The 22961-nt window shown below is 42.2% G+C and overlaps 2 protein-coding genes across 2 annotated transcripts; one reads left to right on the plus strand and one right to left on the minus strand.

Moving 5' to 3' along the window:
- Positions 1–696: 696 nt before the first annotated feature.
- On the plus strand, positions 697–4099 carry ATF4 (activating transcription factor 4). The gene is made up of 3 exons (XM_089528232.1): positions 697–874; positions 2592–2906; positions 3164–4099. The coding sequence occupies exons 2-3, from the start codon at positions 2690–2692 to the stop codon at positions 4009–4011; spliced, it is 1065 nt and encodes a 354-aa protein (XP_089384358.1). The 5' UTR covers positions 697–874; positions 2592–2689; the 3' UTR covers positions 4012–4099.
- A 2769-nt stretch (positions 4100–6868) lies between these two features.
- On the minus strand, positions 6869–12069 carry RPS19BP1 (ribosomal protein S19 binding protein 1). The gene is made up of 4 exons (XM_089526763.1): positions 11968–12069; positions 11337–11480; positions 9087–9184; positions 6869–7742 (listed from the first exon to the last, which is right to left on the minus strand). Exons 1-4 carry the CDS (start codon positions 12017–12019, stop codon positions 7602–7604), a joined length of 435 nt encoding a protein of 144 aa, XP_089382889.1. The 5' UTR covers positions 12020–12069; the 3' UTR covers positions 6869–7601.
- Positions 12070–22961: the final 10892 nt, after the last annotated feature.

A 22961-nucleotide genomic window follows, 5' to 3' on the forward strand; every position in this document is an offset into this window, starting at 1 on the left:
AGCCTTGAGTTAAAGCGCTGCCAAACTGGGTTATTTCTTCAGTGTGGATGTAGGCAGCCCTCGCAAACTGGCGCCACTCCCTTCCCTCCCTCTCCACTAGCTAGGAAAAAAAAGAGAAAAGATCAGGAGACACTGAAGCCACGCCCTCTCGCTGAATTATTAATGAGCATGGGCGACTCGTAAGAAAGAACAGCCCCTCCTTCTTCAACTGCTTACGCAGATATTGACGCGTTGCCCCTTCTAAGCCAATGGCTGCTTACTGTCCACGTGGACGCGGCGCTGCCAGCCAATCCGATTCCGCCGGCCGCGTGCTACCCTCGCGTGCCTCCCCAATCGTCCGCTTCCCGACTGAACCCGCGTTAGCCAATAGGAAGCCACCCTCTCCGTTTAAAAGTCACGTGGTCTTGCTCTAATTGAGCGGCCAGAGACTGGTATTAAAAGTCAATGTGCTCAGTATAATCCCCGCGATCCTTCCGCGGACTTTTTAACCAGGAAAGCAGCCTCACCCCGGATGGCAAAGTCCAGAGAGCGATTCCTTGGCTCTTGAAAGAGCTGTCTCAGGAGAGGAAAGAAATGAGGCTCCTCGAATGCGGCTGTTTTAAACCACCGGGAGACCTTCGGCGGAAGGATTCTATGAGGTTGAAGAAGACTGCCCTGCCGGATCTCGTTGTGGTATATAAGGAGGCAGCGCGGGCGCCATCGCTCTCATTGTCTGGCCGCAAAAAGAGAGAGGGGTGCTTGCGTTGCGTTGCAACATCAGCAGCCGCCGCCATGGCATGGTAGGGGCGGCAGTGCGAGCGGCAGCAACGGCCATTGCAGAGGCGCAGCAACAGCGGCCGCGGCCTCGGCACCTCCAGGCGTCTGCAACCATGGCGTGAGTATGGGAAAGAGCCAAAGGGAGTCCCTGGTTCCTCTTTGGGGAGTATATATGTGGATAAGGGGGGGTCAAAAAGGGTAATAGGGGTCATCTTCTGGGAAAGATAGTTCGCCTTCCCACTGGAGGGGGCTTTTGGGGAGAGGGAGTGGCGCAGTCAATAGGGATTTCCCAAAGGAAGAAAGGGGGCGATCGCTTAAGGAGACTGGAATTAGAGGGAGGATTATCTCCCTTGACACCTAAAATAACTCCTTCAGAACTAAGATATTGATCGATATGCATTGGTCAACACAAGTAAGCCTAAGATGTCGGGTTAAAAATAGTAATAATGATAATAATAAGCCATTAATTAGATTGGAGGGCAGATTTATCTCCCTTGACACCTAAAATAATCCCCCGAGAGCTAAAGCATTTGATAGATCTACGTTTGTGAACACAAATAAAGCTAGGATGTCAGGGACTAGGAAGAATGATGATAGGCCATTAATGACACTAATTAGAAGGCAAATTTATTTCCCATGACACCTAAAATAATCCCTGGAGAACTAAAGCATTGATCTATGCTTGTGAACCTCAGTAAGGCTAGGATGTCATAACAGGAGACCAGGTTTTCCCCAGTAAAAATGAAGGGCCATTTTGGGTGGTATTCATAAGTGTATTAATTTTAGGTGATATTCATGGTCTCCATAAATAGGCACAAAGCACACATACATTCAGCTCCTCGACACAAGAAATCTCTTGGGGAAGAAACCCAGTTAGATCTGTTTTATTTTTAGTACGTTTTGGCTCAGAAGCCTTTTTTGAGCTGTTTAGGGAAGAGCTGAGTTTAAGCTCCCTGTCACCTTGAAGCAGACATATTTGTGTATAGCCATATTTCCCTCCCAATTCCTGAATTGTCCATGCAAACCATTTAGAATCTCTTTATGATGGGTCTTTTGCTCATCCTGGGGGTGGTTTTAAGATTCTGGAATCCGACAATCTACTTAAAATGCCTGAAATAGGCAGTATAATACCAAAGGCTAATGCGACTGGCCTAAGTAAAAACGTGGCAGGAGACAAAATGGCGGCCTGCTTGAAGGGTGGGGACGCGTTCAGCAGCCAGATCATGAAATGGCTGCAGCTGTTGGGAGGGAGCGACTGCCTGAGCCAGAGAAAGGGAGTGCTGCTGGGTGGAGCAGGAGCCCAGCCGGGTCTGACCATGTATGGCTATGCAAGGAAACCAAGACTGAAGGAAGGCTGGCGGAAGCGAGAATATTTGACAAACCCTAGTTGGCGCTGTTGTATAGGAGAGCTTGCTGGCATCCATAAGAATGAGCCACTGAAGCACGTTCCAGATGGTAGCTCAAAAAAGTAAAAGCTGCAATAGCACCATGTATAGTACAGTCACCCCTCCATATCCACGGATTTTTTTATTCACAGATTCACGCACCCACGGCTTGAAATACTTTAAATATATATAAATTTATAAACTACATAAATTCCAAAAAGCAAACCTTGACTTTTGCCATGATACATATCGGACACAATTTTATTATGTCATTGTATTTAATGGGACTTGAGCACCCACAGATTCTGGGATCCACAGAGGGTACTGGAACCAAACCCCAGCAGATACCAAAGGCCCACTCAGTGCTTTATCCTATAGTAGGAGTTGCCTAAATTCAAATTCTGGTGAATTATTATCTTAGTACTAAAAGCCATTTTCTGTGTTTTCCAGGTTTTTCAAGGCATTGCACAGCAGCTTTGCTGTTTTTGACAAAAACACCACCTATTTGTCTACACTCTTCGACGACAAAGTACTAAAACTTGGCCAGAATGAGCTTCTCAAACACAGAGATGTTGTTGGGGGATTTTCTCTCCCCCTTCAACCAGCCGTGTTTGGTGGCTGAAGAAAGTCTGGGACTCTTAGATGACTACCTGGAGGTGGCCAAGAACCTCAGTTCGCATGGGTTCTCCAGCGACAAGGCTAAAGTGGGCTCCTCCAATTGGCTGGCTGTGGATAGTTTGAATAATGGTGCAGATAACAGCCAGGGTAAGACCAGGGACACAAAAAAAGTATTCTGGAAATGTTGAGGGTGGCTTTGGTTTCTAGTTAGTTGAATATAAACAAGTAGCATCCTTAGTCATGAGAATATTTTGTAAAATGTGCTAGAATAATTGCTGGAAACAGGCTGTGTATTTCTTTGTTGAGTATATAGAACGGGAGGGAGTAAAGGCACAAGAATAACTTTACTTGCTTTTTTGGATAACAGTTAGTTTTCTGAATAAATTTTTTCTTTCGTTTGACAGAGGATGCCTTCTCTGGCATGGATTGGATGGTGGAAAAGATGGATCTGAAGGAGTTCGACTTTGATGCGCTGTTAGGTATTGATGATCTGGAATCCACCATCTCACCAGATGAGCTCACGGCCACGTTGGAAGACACGTGTGATCTACTTGACCCTCCCATTCAAGAAATTCCCATTGAAGAAACTATACTGATACCAGAGCAAATTATCCATTCTCCCATATCTCCCACTGGGGCAGATGAAATGGCCCCATTGACCTCCTTGTTTGCATTTCCCCTCTCCCCAGAGTCACTTATCACAACAGCAGACCATTCTTTCAGCTTAGAACTAGGTGATGAAGTAGATGTTCTTGAAGGAGAAAGGAAAGCTGAAGCCCATATCCTAGTGGTAGTGATTCCCAAGTGTGAGGGGGAGGATGAAGTACATTCTGATAATGATAGTGGAATATGCATGAGCCCGGAGTCTTACTTGGGGTCACCCCAACAGAGTCCTACCACTTCTGTTAGTTCTGTGAGTGATGTCCAGTCTGTTAAGCCTCTGCTTGTTTCTGTGCATCCCAAGCCGTATGATTCCCCTGCAGAAAAGGTAGCATCATTTAAAATAAAGTCTGAAAAGAGAATAGACAAGAAACTGAAGAAGATGGAGCAAAATAAGACGGCAGCTACCCGGTATCGGCAGAAGAAAAGGGCAGAGCAAGAGGCCTTATCAGGAGAGTGTAGAGAACTAGAGCAGAAAAATGAGGCCCTGAGAGAGAAAGCAGATTCATTGAGCAAAGAAATCCAGTATTTAAAAGATCTAATTGAAGAGGTCCGTAAAGCCAAGAGTAAAAAAGTTAAAGTTCCAGAATAGGGTAGTCAAGAGTAGATGTTACATGCATGTATATAAAAGCTTAGTGCAAACTGCTGTGTATTGTTGCTAAATAAATTATTTTCTAGTACTGTATATAATTCTGTATGTACAGTGGAGTCTTTGAACTGTTCTGTGTGATTTCTTGAATTTAATGAAATGGTAAAAAAAATTAAAGTGAAAAGGACAGCTGCTCTGAGAAGTTACAACCAGGCAGTTTCCTTGTACAGGAGCTAGGTTGGAACAACATAAAGTGAGGAGGACGTATGCTTTCCTCGGTGGTGGGACCTTGTTGTTAGTAAAAGGGCTATTTTTTAAGAAAGCGGGAAGACATCTTCAGGATGCATTCACTTCATGTTACAGGAGCAGCTGGGTTGGTGCCTATTGGGATGTGTAAAATAGTTGCAAGAAGTTGTCTTTCAAAGTATGCTGCCTTATTCTATGCACCATTTGAGTGTATAGGGGAAATGAGCATTGGGTTGTATATGACGACGTGCTGCAGGGTGCAGCTGCTAGTTAAAACGATTTTGATTTCTACTTAATTCTGATTTCTTCACTTTGCCTCTTTTAGGCTACATATTTACTGTATTTATACCCTGCTCTTCAGCCAGAAAGGCTCTTGAGTGGCTTACTAATAGTTAAGACATTTCCCTCCCCTCAGGCTTACAATCTAAAAAAGACATGACAAAAGGAGAAAGGAATGGCAGCAGCTTCCTTAGAGGCTTGCATCATGGCAGATGGACTGGAGGGGTGGGTGGTTCTCCTTATTTTAGGCCAGGCCTGATTAAACTGGCTGGCCTTTGTCCTTCCAGGCCAGATGCATATTGAATGGTCAATTCAAAGACACTGCCATATTAATCTAGATCAGTACAATTTAGCACCTTGGTAGCATAAACTTTCAGGCTTATAAAGCTATTTCCTCAGATGCAACTACCATTTCCTCTTATGTATTAACTGCTGCCATTTACAGCTTATGCAGCTGTTGAGAATTTGAGTAGTGATTGACAGTTCTGAAAAATATAGGGCAGGTGGGAAAGATGCAGCCAGCTGCTTTAACCAGCATAGCCTAAAATGCAGGGGTACTTTTCACCCCTGCTCCAGGATAAATGTCCCAGTTTTTAATGTGCCTATTCCATGGATTCATTTCTAAAAGCAGTGGCAGCAAGTTGTCAAATGTAGACAGACAAATCTTATCTCCACACTGCCCCTTTGGTTGTGCAGTGTGTTAGTACTGCGAGATTATGTTGAATCAAGCTCATGGAGCAGTTTGACAGGATTCTAGGGGGAGAAAGATCGTCAATGGGGTATCTTCTCTCACCCCACTAATTGCAACTTCATTGGCTGGTTGAGGTTAGTTTAAGTAAAATAGTTTTTACACCAGAAGTGTTTGTCATGCCAGAATGAGGAGCTTTCATTTCACTGGCAGATGTGAATGATTATTTCACTGCTCTAATTTCAAGGTGACCAGTTGACTAGCATGGTGATTAGTACATGCTAACTACTCCAAAGCCTCTGTAAAAAGACAAGACCCTGCAAGAGAGCCAGTTTTGTATGAGTGATGTGCTAGCACTTGGAGATGAGGGTTCAAATTCCCTCTCAGCCAAGGAAACCCAGTGTGTGATCATGAAGAAGTAAACCACTTGTGGTCAATAGTAATGCTATCGCTGATTGGACTGCAATGGGTCACCATAAATCGGAATAACTTGAAGGCACACATGAGACCGCCAAATTAGGATTATCAGTCACTTACAAGTGCAGGTTAATAAGATACAGGCTTGAAGGGTTTCATTATGCATACTTACACCTATATGGGCTTTTTACATTCAGTCTTAAAAACTACCAAGGAAGATTGAATCTGATATGCATGTCAACATAGTTGAGGTAGATTAGCCTTTGTTCTGCATTTTCCCAGCTGCTGATTGAGTTCCTATGGTTGATCCCCTTTTAAAAGTTAGGGACAAGAATATGGATCCTACAAGGGTGTGACAACAGTTGGGACAAACCAATCTCTTATTTTCCTGAAGAGCAGCTTTAAGAACACTGCTCATTTAACTTCCATTTCTTCTACAGTTCAGGATGTTAAAACAGTATAGAAATAAATCACTAAATGCAGGTTTACAGAACCAAAAGGATTAATACACAAAGGATAAATTTCTGTTTCTGCCACCTTTTGGCCAAATTATTTATTGCAATATTCAGTGGGTTTAGCTTTGCAGCACCTAAGGGAAATATGCATTCAGAGAGATGAGACAGAATGTTTTTGGCTACGGTGTTCATTACAAGGACTATTTTCCATAATTATATAAATGTACTGTCTAGACTTGTGTCCTGAGAAGTATCTTGGCTCTTTTTATAAGACATGCTACCGTTCACACGACCACTTTACTGCTTACAAAAGAGCCAAAAGATAAAAACATTCATATTCTAATAAATTTCACTAGGGGAAGGGGAGTAACTGAGCAGTGATAGGGAGACCCCAGTACAAAATGCCACTGCTCAGTGGAGCAAGTCTACAAAGGTATTAATACTCTGTTCAATTAAATAGGTTTAAAGACCTACAAAGAATGAGTGTCCCTACTATACCGAGTTATGATATCAGAGCAGTCCCTTGAGTCCTACTGTGGGAGAAAGGCAGGATATAAATCTTGGAAAATAAATAAAATAGTGTATGTGGGGCTCCCCTCCCCTTTTTTTGGAAACGCGGTCCTTGTCTCCTTCCCACGACTATGCTCTCCAACACTGTGATGCCTGCACCTGCTTACCTTGTTGCAGCGTCAGGTACACCTGAATGGTAAATTATTTCCCAGTACTTTTAAAATGGACATTTTTTAAAAAAAGACCAACCTTTCTTTAATCTCAAGTGATTGCAGAATTAGTTCGCGAGAACCTTCTCATTTATTAATACAGGTATTAATTGAGCCTGATTTACAACATATGACAGAATTCAAGGTACATGACTGTATGACAGTCTATAGGAACTATAAATACATCAGCCTCTTTGGAGAGGGTAGAAGTATAACAAAAAACAGATTATGGAGTTATGCCAGTGGTACTCTTATGAAATAACAATTAAAATTCCCACATTTTTTTTGTTTTTGGCTAGTGGCATAATACTTATTACATATAAAAGATGGCTGAGGCAGATACTTGGTTACAAATTAAACCTAGATGTCCATATTCTTTTTCAGTGATGTGTTTGTCTACTGGAGCAAATCGGACTGCTGTGTTTATGCCTTAGAAGACTATCATCCTCTCCCAAATTGTGCAATTAGTTTCTCTCTCTGGTGTGTACAGAAGGCTGTAGTCAAAGTCACTGTAGAAGATGGTGGAAGGGATGATTCAATCTAGTTGTTCTCACACACACCAGCAGAAATATATGTGGCAAGGCCAAATGCCTGTAGGGAATAGTCAGCATCCTGGTGATAGAGATCTGGATTCTTTGCCTTACAGATCAGACTGTGACATCCCATATCAGATGAGTGAACTTATTAGATGTAAGGGCTCTGCACCCTCCCAGAGTAAACGCGACTCCTAAAGAAAGGATGCATTCTCATTTACATTTACTCATAAATAATGAGAAACAGTCTCTTTAGTCAGACTGCTCCAGCTCCCCCAAAATATTCCTGCTCAAATTGTTGGAAGTCTTCCTCAGTGAACACGGTGCCTTCAGGCTTTTTCTTTGCTTCTTCCTGGGGGCGGTCTCTAGCTTTCCTCCCTCTGTTTTGGGCTAAAACCTTCAAATCCAATTGCAAAGAAATTAATAAACACACACACACATTTAACATTTATTAATAGCACAACCAGTTATGGTCTTTAAGCCTAATCTAGCCCAAAGATTTGAAGACAGTTTGCAGACAGAAACAGTGAAAAACAAAAGCCCACAGAGGAGGTTTTGCATACCATATATACTCGTCTATAAGTCAAAAAATTTATGCCAAAAACCTGACCCCAGAATCCTGGGTCAGCTTATATAAGGGTCAATACGGTAATAGTGCTGAGAACAAAGTTTTGCCAAACACACCTTTCCGCAGCTGCTGCTCAGCCAAGAAGAGTTTGTGAGTGTTAACTTCCTCCTCTCCCAGGGAAGAGGGAAAGAGCCCTGATTGCTTTTTGCAAGGAGAGAGTGCATCTGTATATCTTCCTCTTTAACTCCTTTCCCAGGGAGCAGGGAAAGAGCCCCACTGCTTTTTGCAAGGAGTGTGTGCGCGCATGTCACCCTATTTCCCATGGAGCAGGGAAAGAGTCCCGATTGCTTTTTTCCCCTCCTCCCTGGAAAATGAAAGAAAGAGGGAGACACATCCACCTTGCAAAAAGAAAAGAGGGTTCTTTCCCTGTTCCCTGGTAAAGAGGAAGGCATATCTCTCTCTCCTTGCAAAAAGCATTCAGAGTTCTTTCCCTGCTCCCTGGGAAAAAGGAAGACATACACACATGCACATGCCTCACAAAAAGCAATTGGGGCTATTTCCCTGCTCCCTAGGAAAGGAGGGAAAGAGCCCTGATTGCTTTTTTCCCCCCAAGGAGAGAGTGTGTATGTTTCCCAGGGAGAAGAGAAACTGCCCTGATAGCATTTTGCAAGGACAGCATGCATGCATGTGGGGGCCTTTATCATTTACATCCTTTGTTACGTGTCCCAAAGTTGTACCCTCGACTTATCCACGGGTCATATCAAAATCCAAAATTCTGTACTCAAAACCTGCCCTCGACCTATACATGGGGGCGACTTGTACATGAGTATATACGGTAGTCATCTGAATTCAGCCCAGGAAGGCAAAACTTTTTGCATAGTTTTAAATACTTTGATATGAAAATTGATTGTTAGAGATCTGAAACATTTTGGCTAAAATGCCAGATGAAAGGTAGCAGGAACTCAGTCATGTGGAAATGTAATGAGCTATACTGTTAAGTCCCCTCTCAACATTGGGATGCGTGCCCTAACCTGTCAATTGAGGCTTTTAATTCAACTGATATCTTGCGAATAAAGACGCACAACATTGCTTGTTTTTCTATCATATCAACAGTGCTCTTATAAAGCTACATTTTTCTCCACTGGTTATGAATGAAAAAAGTAGGCAACTTACCTTTTGAGTAACAGTGTTGTCTGTAATGAACTGACTGCTCATCATGTACTGCAAATTTTCCTGAAAATGGTCAACAGCTTGACATTTCCTGTATTCCTCTGGAAAAGATGAGAAACAATTGTACATTTGTTCAATGTTATAAGCATAGGACATAGGCTATTAGCAAGGTGACCTTACTAGTTGTTGGAGTAAGGATAAGTGTTTATGGAGGCAGAACACAAAACTCTTTTCAGCAAAATACCATTTCTTATGTCTGAAATACAATTGTCACCGGATTTTCTGCATTTAATCCCTCTTGACCTCATGGCCTTCAATACACTGGCCCATATATACCTGTAAATCTGAGTAACATTCCATGCAAAAGAGCAGATAGGCTTGTGCTGCAAGATATTATGCTGTAATATATCAATTAGTCTTTAAGGTGTGAAAGGACACTGTTGTTTACTTTAACAGACAAAAACAAGTACCCATTTGGAATCTGGAAAAAGTCACAAAGATTAACAACATAGCAAGATACTTCAAAGTGATTCAGTTGCTGGTTCTCTCACTTAGTAATTTTAAATGCTTAGGTCCAAAACACACTGCAGAAATTATCCAGTTTGAGACCACTTTAACTGCCCTTGCTCAATGCTAGGGAATTCTGGGAACTGTAGTTTTGTGAGACATTTAGCCTTCTCTGCCAGAAAGAGCTCTGGTGACACAATAAACTACAATTCCCAGGATTCCCTAACACTGAGCCAGGGCAATTAAAGCGGTCTCAAACTGGAATATTTCTGCAGTGTGTTTTGGACCACTGCCTTAAATGCTGAATTTCTTTGCTATTTGGATACCACCTATTTTAAATTCACAAACAGAAAACCAGAACATCACTGTTTCATAGAAAGCTAGTTACATCATGTTGTAACTATCATAATTTTAAAGCCAAAATTCATTACATCAGATCAAAGTTAGAAATAATATTGCAATATCTTAGACATAATCAGCTCTTTATTCTCAAGGAAGTGTGCACAGGATTGCAGTCCAAATGTGGCTTGAGTTTTCTTAGTCAACAACCTATTTGTTCAGGCCCTCTATATATTAATCACATCAGGTCCTCTGCATATTAAGTAATTACACCAGAGCAAAGAAAACGGTTCTTTTGCTTATTAGAAACAGTGAAGGAAAACATTTTGCCTGCTTTGCTATGAATTAAGTACATACCAGGGATGAATACAGGAAAAAGATGCAATTTAAAACAAGACCAAACAACAAAAGAGGCTTGTAATATCTTAAAGGACCACCAGATTTTATTTGGCATAAGCTTCATGGACTGCAAGCTGTTTTGTCAGATACAGTCCACAAAATCTTATGCCAAAGTCTTTAAAATGACAAAACCTCTTTGCTGTTTTTCCTGCATCAGATGAGTAGAGCTCCTCCTCTGAAATTTACCAAGCAAATAGCCTTGGGTTCAGTGAAAAAAAGGAAGCCCAGAACACCTTTGAGATTAATACATTTATTTTAATTTAAGCTTTTGCACCTAACCACCTACACTATTTTTACCCAATTCATGCATAAAATCTGAGCCCCAGATATATGTGCTCAGTTACATGATTGTGGGGGTAGGATCAGAGTGAAAGGGGATACAGAAAGATCCCAGAAGATAACATCTGTATCTGCACTACAGAAATAATCTGGTAAGAGCTGTCTGACAGTGGAAGACACTGCCTTGGAGAAAGGTGGAATTTCCTTCTTTGGACGTCTTTAAACAGAGGCTGGTTGGCCATGTGTCGGGGGTGCTTTGATTGTGTATTCCTGCATGGCAGAATGGGGTTGGACTGGATGGCCCTTGGGGTCTCTTCCAATTCTATGATTCTATGAATCCAGTTTGACACCACTTTAACTGCCATGGCTCAATGCTATGGAATTCTAGAATTCTCTGTCAGAGAGCTCTAGTGCCACAACCAACTTGGTTGTTCTTGTTGTGCTTTCAAGCCGACTTATGGCAACCCTATCATGAGTTTTCTTGGCAAGATTTGTTCAGAGGAGGTTTGCCATTGCCTTCCCCTGAGAGTAAGAGAGTATGATTTGCCCAAAGTCACCCAATGGGTTTCATGGCAGAGCTGGGAACTGAACCCTCTCTCCAGAGTTGTAGTCCAACCCTGAAGCCACTATGCTACAATACCCAGGATTCCAAAGCAGTTAAAGTGGGGTCAAACTGGGTTATTTCTGCAGAGCGGATGCAGCCATCCTTTCCCTTGTTTTTCCTCTCACCTACTGCAGATTTGATCACTTTGCCTTTGACGGTGGCCTGGTTTCTTCCAGACCCCAACCACTTCTTCCTCCTCATTGACTTCTTCAATGACTGTTTGTTGGGTTGGGAGGCTGATGCCGCCTTCTTGGCCCTGGGAGTGGACTCTATTCAATGCAGACACAGAAAGACAGAAGAGAGGCATTAAACCAGAGAAGGAGCAGCTCCAGTCCAAGGGTGACCAGATGTCCTCACCTCAAAATGTAGGACATTCCAGAAAGAATTAGGGTGTTATCAACCAAAAAGCTAAAAACACTAATATGAATATAAATTCATGCTTCTTAGTCCTGCTCAAAATGGAGGGCATTTTGGAAAAGTTGGAATGTAGCACACGTCCTGGAAAATGAGGATGTGTCTCGTCATCTTGGCTCAAAATGGAGGACATTTTGGAACTCCTCCTGGACAGAAGGTGAAATGGAGGACATGTCCTGGAAAAGGAGGACGTGCTTGGTCACCCTGGCTCAAAATGGAGGACATTTGGAACTCCTCCTGGACAGAAGGTGAAATGGAGGACATGTCCTGGAAAAGGAGGACGCGTCTGGTCGCCCTGTCCAGTCCCTACTTCCTAACCGCCTCCTCACTGCTCCTCGTTACCTCCTGCCGTCTCTAGTAGCTCCAGACCCTTCCTCAGCAACGAAACCGACATTTTGCCTCTTGAGCTGTGCTTCTCCCGCCGCTCTTTCAGCTCTATGGTGTTCTTAGGCTCACTTCCGGTGTCCCGTCCCGCCACACTTCCGGTTGTGCTTTGCGACTCTGACTTCCGCCACACTTCCGGCAGCTGGGTTAGGCCTTGCTGCGCATGCGCAGAAAGGGGAGGGAGGGTGTTCGTGGGGTGAAATTGGCAGGTTGCTTTTCATTATTCAGTCTGTCTAATGTGAGAGGGCTTTTGGTGGTAGGAGGCAGCGTGGTGTAGTGGTCTGAGTGCTGGACGGTGGCTCTGGGAGACCAGGGTTCGAATCCAGGCTCAGCCATGGAAACAGGGTGACTAGATGTCAACCTTTCCCAGGACATGTCCTCCATTTCAACTTTATGTCCAAGAGGGATTCCAAAATGCCCTCCATTTTGAGCCAGGGTGACAAAAGGCCCTCCTTTTCCAGGACATGACCTCCATTTCAGCCTTTCTGTCTGGGAGGAATTCTCAAATGTCCTTCATTTTAAGGCAGGCTGACCAGACATCCTCCTTTTCCAGGACATGTCCTCCATTTCAGTCTTTCTGTCTGGAAGGAATTCCCAAATGTCTTCCATTTTGAGCCGGGGTGACCAAAGGTCTTCCTTTTCCAGAACATGTCCTCCATTTCAACCTTTCTGTCTAGGAGGAGTTCCCAAATGTCATCCATTTCAAGCCAGGATAACTAGACATCCTCCTTTTCCAGGCCATGCCCTCCATTTCAACCTTAACATTCCAAAATGGCCTCCATTTTGGGCAGAAGCATGAGTTTATATTTGTGCAAGTTTTTTATTTGGTCATGCCCTACATTTTTCATTGCCTGTCCTACATTTCACAGCGCCTTGTCTTCCTTTGTGGTTATGATATCTGGTCACTGAAACCCACTAAGGTGACCTTAGGCAAGTCACACACTCTCAGCCTCAGGGGAAGGCAATAGTAAACCTTTGAAGAAACTTGCCAATAAAACCTCACAGTATCTTACCAGGATGGCCCCTTCCCAGAATTCCATAGCCTGGAGCTATGGCAGTTAAAGCAGCATCAACCTGGATTATTTCTCCAGTGTGGATGCAGTCTTAGTCTCAAAAGTGCTCCAGGATCCCTTTACATATTGTAAACGGAAACACTGTGCAAAACCTAACATCACCATTAAATATTAATGTAGAAGTCACGGTTTTACAACAAAAAAATGTCAGGTAGGCTACATCAGCATTGCAGAAATAATGCTGTTTTGATGCTGCTTTAACTGCCATGCTGTTGTGGAATTCTGGGATTGGTAGCTATGTATGATATTGAGCCTTCTCTTGCCAGAGGCTGAGAAGGCCCATGTGGGCCCACAACAAACTCCATCTCCCAGAATTCCATGGCCTTAAGCCACGGCAGTTAAAAGCAGTGTTAAACTGGGTTATTTCTCTAGTGTGGATGCAACCTACAAATCCCAGAATGGAGGCATGGTAATTAAAGTGTAAAACTGCATTATTTCTGCAGTGTGGCAGCAGCCATAGCCTACTTAATACAGTTGGACCTCTGTATTGGCAGGGATTTGGTTCAAGATCCCCCTCCAATGGAGACTAAAAACTGTGGGACCTCAAGTCTCATTACCATCAATGGATGCCAATTTGTGTGGCTGTGTGCACATGCCTCCATTGACAATAATGGGACATGGCCATCTGCAGATAGCTAGCCCACTGATATGAGGGCTCAACTGTACTTAAGTGTCCTCCTAAAATAAAAGTATTCTGTTTTCAGCGCATTCCTCTGTATATCTATTCAAAATAAACTGCACTGAGTTTGATGGGTTGTAATCTCCTGGGTCAATTAAATGAAGCAGGCAGATTGTAAACTACTTCACCATTTGAGGCAAAGCCACATCCCTTAAAATAGAAGACAAGAATATCGCTATCAGTAGTTAACCACTAATAAATCTCTATTTTTTAATTTGCAATGAAAAACATAATCCAGTAACACAAACCATATAATGACTTCCTCTCCTCTAATTCAGTAATATCTTAAAGAAAATTCATCTTTCTCTCTGTCACTTTTATTTTTTACTTTATATATAGCAAAATAAAAAAATAAAAGTCTCTCTCTCTCTCACACACACACATCTTATTACAAATTATATATACATACATATACATATATTTTATCTCATTATGGGAAAATTATATACAGTGGGCCCTTGTAATCCGCTGGGGTTTGGTTCCAGGATCCCCGGTGGATAACAAAATCTGTGCATAGAATCATAGGGCCCATTCACATTACCTTTTAACCCGGTTTTGAAATCGATTCTTCCTTGTGAAGTTCATATTGGGCCCGATTCTGTCACAATCCATGTCAAGGCTTGCACAAGGAAATTTGGGCTAAAATCCATCTTTTCTGAAAAGACCCGGGTTCCGTGAAATATGAACTTGCCCCTGATCATGATTGGGGCAAATTCAGGGAGGGATTAAGGTCAGAGGGCGGGAAGAGGTCAGAGCATTCCCTCCCCTCATCGGAGGGGAGGAGGAGGAGGAGGAGGAGGAGGAGGAGGAAAGAGCTGGAAAAAGGGGAATCTGGAGGCAAAGGGTGACAGGAGGCTAAAAGGGGAAATCAGGGTGACTGACGGGGGCTGCAAAGGGCTGTCAGAGGGAGGGTGGCGGGAGTGGAGGAGGAGGAGGAGGAAGGAGCCGTGGGAAGAAGGGAGCCATGGAGGGCATTCTATAACAGAGCAGGAGGTGGATGATGAAGGAGCCTGGGCAGCTCAGAGAGAGGGGAAGGTCGGAAGGAAGGAGGAGGTGGAGGATTGCCAAGGGAAATTGGGCTGCGGGGCCAAGCCAGGGATGTAGGGAAATTTTGACAATTTATGCGCATGATTTTTTGGGTGACATGTCTCTGTGTTTGCTTGTGCTACTTTCATTTCCTCTTGCTCCTGGATTATTATTATTATTATTATTATTATTATTATTATTAGTGTTATATGTGGATGCTACAGTCAGAATGCCTGCGCTGCATTTCCCTTTTATTCCCAATTGATTCCATGGGTCTACTTTAGTTGGAACTGACAGGTCACTCTCTCTCAACCTCAGTGGAAGGCAATGACAAACCTCCTCTGAAGAGAATGTCAGCAGGAGGAAAAGGGTCAGGTCAGGTCAGGTCAAAGGCAGGGCACAAACGGAGCTCCCATCAGGCACCTTCCCTCCCCCCTTTTTTATTTTTTAAAATTATTTTTGACAAAATATGCGCATGTTTTTTTTCTTGAGGCAGATATATAGATGGATAGAACATGGCTAGCTGCTTATTCACTTTCCCTTTCATTTGCTGGCTTCCAGCAAAGGGGAAATGTTGCAAAGGGCAAGACTTTTTTCCTTTGCGAATGAATGCTACAATCCCAAATGTTACAAAAGTTGCTCTTGTCAATTAGGCAAATTGGCAAAATGATACATGCTTTTGTTACTGCCTCTAAGGAATTCAGGGGTAGCCCTGAATTGCTTTTAAAAGCAAAAAAGAATGCATGGCAATCACATCCTTTTCTGGCATTTCCGAGGTGAGGAATTTATTATTATTATTATTATTATTATTATTATTATTATTATTATTACATGTGTAAGAGGCATTCTGGTGTGGCAAGGAGTGGGGGATACAGGATGCATTAGCTTGCATTTTGGGGTTGAAAATGGGGCCAAGGGCAGATCATAACCTGCACGGACCCAAATGCCCACAACACAAACACATACACACAAAAGAGGCTTTTAAATTTGACAAAATGTGCGCATTTTGGTGCATTTTGTGCCTGGCTCTTTAAAAAAAAAGGAGGGGGAGAAGCACACTTCCGATGCCCCAATGAGTGCTGCAAATGTCACCTATGATGATCGCTTGATTGACAACAGGCGCCTTCATGTTAAAACCCGATTTCTGAAGAAGGCATTCGGGTTAAAATGCCCCTCATTTTGTAGAGGGCACTTGCTTACGGAGAGATTCGGGAGGCCCCCCCCCCCGAATCTGCCCAGTTCCTTCAGGAGCAAAACCGCCAGTGGGAATGGGGCCATAGAATAGAATCATAGAATAATAGAGTTGGAAGAGACCGCAAGAGCCATTCCAGTCCAACCCCCTGCCATGCTCAAGTCCACTAAATGCAGTGAGATTTGGTTCTATTAAACATGCATATGACTGTACTGTTTAAAATATGAATGTGTCCTAAGAGGTCAGAAGCTGTGCCAAAGCCACACTCCAGTCCTAAGGACTGGAGTGCGGCTTTGGCACAGCTTCTGGCCTCTTAAGACACATGCATCATTTAAACAGCATACCTCCAACGTGACCCGAAGCAGCTTTATTTTGGCCTGTCTGTTCAGGCCATAGGTCCTTAACAGTACAAGCGTATGCCTGCTCAATAGAACCAAGTCCTACTGTATTTAGTGGACTTTATTCCTTAGTAAAATAGTCACAGTGGTTTGAGTGCTGGATTAGGAATCTGGAGATCAGGCCTGAAATCCCTTCCTGGCCATGGAAACCAACTGGGTGACCTCGGGCAAATTGCATTTTCTCAGCCTCAGGGGAAGGAAAAGGCACAACCATTTCTGAACAAATCTTGCTAAGAAAACCCATAAACTGGGTTTTCCAGAAAATGAAAAAAACAAACATGATGGCAGCTAACAACACAAACTCCTCAGTAGTGTATTTCAGATTACTGTTTTAAGACTATATATTGTGCCTATCACCTGTATTAAAGTATATGCTTGTAGTAAACACTTTCAGGATGCAATTCCTTAATTGACTGGGACCAAGGTAGATCACATCTCCTTCACTTCACAATTATAAATCAGATTAGGCTTTTAGACTCAAGCAGGAAAATGTGCCTCAGTTATGTACATCCTAATGTTTACTTGGAAATATGTGCCATTGAATGGGTATTATTTTAAATAAGTAATCTTAGGTTTGCAGCCTGAATGAAGTGAGCTAGCCTAGAAGAGGTCTAATTCAGCTGGCAGAAGCATTTTAATTCTTTTCCCTTGCTCCTCAGTAGGAGCTGAGCGCAGAACAGGAAGATAAAAGGCTGTACGGCTGCCTACCCCTGTGCTTTGAGATTTAAAATATTGCATTCTGGTTTCTTTTTTGTCACTATTATGATTTCATTATTGATTGCATCACTATTATGATTTCACAAATGTGGTTCTTCAGTGCCTGGAAAACTTGTTGTTGTTGTTATTTTACTATAACTCTAAGGATCGCTCAGCTCTGGGCATGTTGCTTGCAGGATTCTGGGAGCTTCTTTTTTTTAAAAGTAAAATTTCCAATATAGCGATTAGTTTCATTTTGCCAAAGTGGACCAAAATCTTTCCAGATTTATAATTTCACTGTGAGTATGGGCATATGGGCACACATGTACACCACACATTACACAGAAGCAAAGTCACCCCTGGGTTATATATAGTAAATAAATATTCAGTATTTCTGTGGCATGTATAGCCCCAGGAGTGGTACTTTTAAATCTCTAAGTGAGAAACGAGTTTGTCTACCAGCTTCACCACAGACAAGGTTTTAAACCAATTTCAGTCCCTGCTCTTCATTTTTACAGGAGCTGCAAAAAAGTTCATCCTGTCCTACAAAAGTATCTTAAAATTTTAGTAGAAATAACTTGGCAGAGAAGGCAGTTAACAGATCTTGCAAATATTTTTCCCAGTGCAAATTAGACTGATTCATGATAGTTTATTTCACTCAAGTTATAATCAGGCAGATTTTTGAGAGCCAAGAACACCCCCTCATTTTAGCTTGTTATATTCCTCCTTCTATTCTGATTTCAGCCTACTTGGCGCACATGTGAAACGTACCATTTGCAATAAATTGGTGACTTTGGTAGCCCTTGTCCTTGGCATGCTAATGCTGGCACTAATAGGAGCTTTTCTCATTACATTTTCTGTTCCTCAAGGAATCGAATTTATCTCAGCCTTTCGCATGCCAGACAGAAACTTTCTGTGCCAATTCTGTTAAGAGTTTATTGACCAAAAGCTTTGAATTAATTTTGTTAGATAGTTTATTATTCTCTTAAGTGCAAGCAAGCTGGTATTTTTAAAAAATAACAGGCAGGGTCCTTTTTGGCTGTCATGTTGTTTTATCTGACTCAGCATTTAAAAAAAATACCATTAGTCAAATTATGTTCAATACTTGGAGCTCTATTTTTATCTCGCATCAGTTTTCCTAGTAATTTTCTGCAAAATTTACTTGAAGATTCATGATAACCTTTTGCAGCACAATTCTATACATGCTTATGAAGAAGTGAAGCTTGATCCCACATAAGTGGGTATGGGGACGCAGCCTTATTTTTATTCCGATTCAGACCATAGCAGATAGATTTGTCTTTCCCTTCTCTAATAGGGTGATGACAACAAAGGCAAATCCCCTCTGAACAAATCTGGTGTAGAAACCCCTTAATGTTGACATAGGTAAGAAATGACTTGAAGGCACACAGAAAAAGAAACATCGGTGGGTTCCACACCATCAAAAAGTACGTGCTCAGCACATACTAGGGTTAGGAAGGGGTGTCCTTTCCTGACGCCTCTAACCCTAGTACAGTACGTGCCGAGCACGTACAAAATGGCAGCGCCCATTCTACATAATGGTGCCGCAAAAAGAAGGTTTGTCTGCTGCGGCTCCTTCATGCAGCAAACACCGGCGCTGGCAGACCGCCCTTTTGGGCAGTCTGTAAAGCGCCATCATCATACTATTTTGGTCTGCCTGGGTGCACACTGAGACAGCGAGGCTTGTCCCATCTAGACATTGTTGTAGTTGGCTTTATACCTGGGAAAATGTGGCTCAGATTCCACATAATTAAGATGAATTGACTGGATTTCTTCATTGTACCTTATTGATATGGATTGTAAAGAATCATACATAGAAAATGTAATAGCAATCATGAAAGTGAGATCCGAGTGAAGGGTATAAAAGCCAGAGAAAACTCAATAGCACAAGTGAGCTGAAATTACAGTCTTGTGGGTGGGACGTAAGTGGACCCTTTTATATACTGGGGTTTGGTTCCAAGATCCCCCATGGATAACAAAATCCAGGGATGATACCCAAATATATTTCTCCATGTCCCGGTCATCAGCGACAACAACAGACGGCATCTCTCCCCTCAACCAGTGTCTTCAGGCAGTAATGGATTGGATGAGGGAAAACAAGCTCAAGTTGAATCCAGACAAAACGGAGGTACTTACAGTAGGAGCCCCCAAACCAGGTATTGGGCTGCAACCTCCAGTCCTAGAGGGGCTCACACTCTCCTTGAAGGACTGTGTTTGCAGCCTGGGGGTGCTTCTTGACTCGTTGCTTCAGATGAGGAATCAGATGAATGCGACGGTCAAAAGAGCCTGTTATCAGCTTTGGCTGATAGGCCAGCTGCGCCTGTTCCTGGAACGGGGTGACCTCGAAACTGTAGTACATGCGCTGGTAACCTCAAGACTTGATTTTTGCAATGCGCTCTACATGGGGCTACCCTTGTGCCTAGTCTGGAAACTCTAATTGGTACAGAATATGGCAGCCAGGTTGGTCACAGGAACAACAAGGAGTGACCATATAACACCAATATTGAAGTCATTCCACTGGCTGCCTATTAGTTTCTGGGCACGGTACAAGGTGTTGTTTATCACCTTTAAAGCCCTACATGGCTTGGGCCCAACCTATCTAAGAGATAGAGAGAACCCAGATGGAGGCATTCATGAACAGTTTGCAGACCAAACTTCTGTAATGCTATGCCCTCCAGAAGTACTGGAATGCAACTTCCATATTCCTCAGCCAGCATACCCATGGGGCTGCCAAGAGGATCCCAATGCACCCAATAAAAGAACACAACCCCCTGACAGATATCTCTGAAATTACTGGAAACTGTGTAGGCTTTGTTTTGCTACAGTTCCCATCAGTCCTAGCCAGCATGGCCATTGGACTTATAAGAAGACCCCCATGATATCGCAAAAGAGCACAATTTTCTCAGAAGTGCCTCTGCTACAATCCCATTGAAATGAATGGGAGCTGTACTAAGCCCAGAGTTGATAACTTTTCTCTTAGGCCTAATATGTTTTCCTTTGATGCTGTAGACTGTTTTTGTTTTGTTTTAAAACTCCATCATATCAATCCTTTTTTCACAATATCTTTTTATCCCTTAAAAAGAAATGTTTATGATGAGACAGATTTTAAAATCAATTGGATTTATCTGCTTAAAATCAAATTAAACTACTGTAGTTGGTTCCTTTGTTCCTCTTGTGTGGTTGCTACGTTGTCTGAATGCAAAACATGATTTACTCTGGAACCTTTATGGTTCCATTAGTTACACTATTATACGTTTGTACTGGAATAACATTGCATTATGTGTCAACATCCAGCTCCGTCGTTATTCATATTTTTCTGTATTTGCCGACCTGAGGCAATTTGCTCTGCAGTCATTCTACCTACAAAGAGATATGGATCACTGCCTTGCTGTTCTGCAGGCATGTGGCGTAGACACTTTTGGCTTTTAACTGGTGACATCGCTTTGAAAAATGATGTTTTCCTCCCTTGTGTTTATGGCTGACTGCATGAAAGCAAATGGGAGGCAATTCCTTGGCTTTTGCTCTTGAACGTATCTAGCATGTAGTTATTTCTGGCTGTCACAGGGGAAAAACCCATCTCCCTTTTATTCCATCATCAGTTGTTTAGTCCCTATGTTGTTTTTAATTTTATTTCTTCTCCCTTCTTTAGAGAAGTTTATAAATAATGGAAAGCCCATCAAGATGTATGCCAAACATGCCATAAGTTCTTTAAAGTGTTTTAATATATTTTTCTGTATCCTTGGGAGGGACTAATGTATTTTGTAACTTTGTGTATCTTGAAGTTTTGTACCTGTTCTTTTTCATACTTTCCAGGATACACTCTACTGGGAAATGGTCCTCTACATGCCTCATGAAAATGAATGAGGTCATGAGTAGGAGAACTATTGTGCTGCATTTTCCCAGTCTTGCTTGTTCAAATCTTACCTTTTTGGCTCCTTCAAGGTGTAATCTTACAGCCCAGCTGTGACCACTGGGTGGCCTTAGGACATAGCAGAAGTACAAACACAAGTTAGAAGGCAGCAAGATGTCTGTGTAGAAGAACTACCTGGTTCTGCATTTGAAATTACTCCACTGTCCATAATGCAAAGGCTGTGGGGAAGAAATTGGGATAGGTTGAGGGTCAATCTCACACAAACACATACATTATATACATATTTGCTGCTGCTGTTGTTATGTGCCATCAAGTTGTTTTCAACTTATGAGATGATCCTAAGGCAAATCTATTAAAAGGTTTTCTTAGCAAGATTTGTTCAGTGGGGGTTTGCCTTTGCCTCCGTCTAAGGCTGAGAGAGTGTGTCACCCGGGTGTTTCCATGGCTGAGTGGGGATGCTTGCTCCATCATGGTGCCATGCAATTAGTATTTGGTTCTAGTGAATGAAAGAGGGCAGAAGGATTAAATGGGGTCAGCGTGGCATAGTAGTTGGACAATAATAATAATAATAATAATAATAATAATAATAATAATAATAATTTATATTCTGCTTTTTCCCGAAGGAATCAAAGTGGATTCCAACAGTATAAATAAAACATCAATTCCCTGCTTAGTCATGAAATCCACTTGGTGACTTTGGGCAAGTGACACTCTCTCAGTCTTAGGGGAGGGCAATGGCAAACCTCCTCTGAACAAATCTTGCCAAGAAAACCCCATGATAGGCTTGCCTTAGGGTCAACATAAGTTAGAAACGACTTGAAGGCACACAGCAACAACTACTCCATAGCCATAGTCCAACACTCAAACCATCACACCTCTGGCTCCAAATCTCCTTTAGCAGCATGGGACTTTTCAGCATAAATACATAAGAGATTGTTGTAAATCACAAGCTCACATTCACCTCCAGTTTAAAGACAGTGGAAATTAGGATGGCTAAATGGCAAAGAATGCAGGGCTCATGTATCTTTAATAGTTGCATTAAAGAAAGGTTTTCAGTAGGTGTAGCTTCCAAGACAAGACACACCTGCTGGCATTTTCTGTTCTATACAGCTGTCAGCAATATAAAACTCCTCTTTTCTTTTGTGTCAGGCTACCCCAAACAGAAAGGAAGCACTAGATTCAACGATCATCTGGCAGTTTGTCTTTGAAAAGTATCTGGTAGGCTGGGGCACTATAGCAGTTGCTAGAAAAACTGCTTAGTAAAATGAAAATTTTGGAAGCCTATTGAAGAATGCCAAAATCTTCCAATTGCTTAGTTATAATCTGTATGTTTTCTTCCTAACAGTACTCTCCTCCCTCATGCTGGGTTTTATTGTGAAAGTAATTATGTATAATTAATAACAGTGAAAGACCTTGCATTTAAGAAAGAAAACTGTAATTAAATCAATGTATATGTTTGGAGGCTGCTGAAGCAAGTCTTTAACAGTGCTGTTCATTTTCAAAAGCTGGAAGAAACTGGTTATCACTTCCAGGTTTTGCTATTTCTGCTGTCTCTTCTTTACTAAAATTCACATATGTGTTTCATTTAAAGATGAAATACAAATATTGGACTGTTTAAGTAGCAGGAGCTGTACCTCCAGTGAGTCGATTTTGCCATTGCTTTCTTTTATCACAAGATGTCACTATACCATGCCAGACCAAAATGTTTTGCGGCTAGTCTTTCGAAAGGCAATGGAAGAGAAGAAAACGGCACTTAACACTGATATAGGGTGAGTTTTGTGTATCATATGCATATCCTACACTGTGAGCTGATGGCATAACCTTCTCTTTGGATTATTGATGATGATGATGATGATAATTATTATTATCATGAATGCTATTCCATTATATAAAGTGCTTTATAGGAATTATCCCATTTGGCCTGCAACAACACTGTAAATTTGGTTTCTAATATTTCTAAAATATCAAGCAAGATCCTGTAGCTGAAAGAGTGCAGTTT

Source organism: Sceloporus occidentalis, unplaced genomic scaffold, assembly GCF_023333645.1.
Source record: "Sceloporus occidentalis isolate IW3139 unplaced genomic scaffold, rSceOcc1.0.p SCAF_5, whole genome shotgun sequence".
NCBI classification, from domain to species: domain Eukaryota; kingdom Metazoa; phylum Chordata; class Lepidosauria; order Squamata; family Phrynosomatidae; genus Sceloporus; species Sceloporus occidentalis.

Excerpts from the sequence above, each read along its gene's own strand:
- ATF4 (XM_089528232.1), top strand. The coding sequence starts at position 2,690 with ATGAGCTTCTCAAACACAGAGATGTTGTTGGGGGATTTTCTCTCCCCC. Across the intron at positions 2,907-3,163 it reads TGGTGCAGATAACAGCCAGG|AGGATGCCTTCTCTGGCATG; the intron begins GTAAGACCAGGG and ends TTCGTTTGACAG.
- RPS19BP1 (XM_089526763.1), bottom strand. The coding sequence starts at position 12,019 with ATGTCGGTTTCGTTGCTGAGGAAGGGTCTGGAGCTACTAGAGACGGCA. Across the intron at positions 9,185-11,336 it reads AGTGATCAAATCTGCAGTAG|AGGAATACAGGAAATGTCAA; the intron begins GTGAGAGGAAAA and ends CATCTTTTCCAG. Across the intron at positions 7,743-9,086 it reads ACAACACTGTTACTCAAAAG|GTTTTAGCCCAAAACAGAGG; the intron begins GTAAGTTGCCTA and ends TTGGATTTGAAG.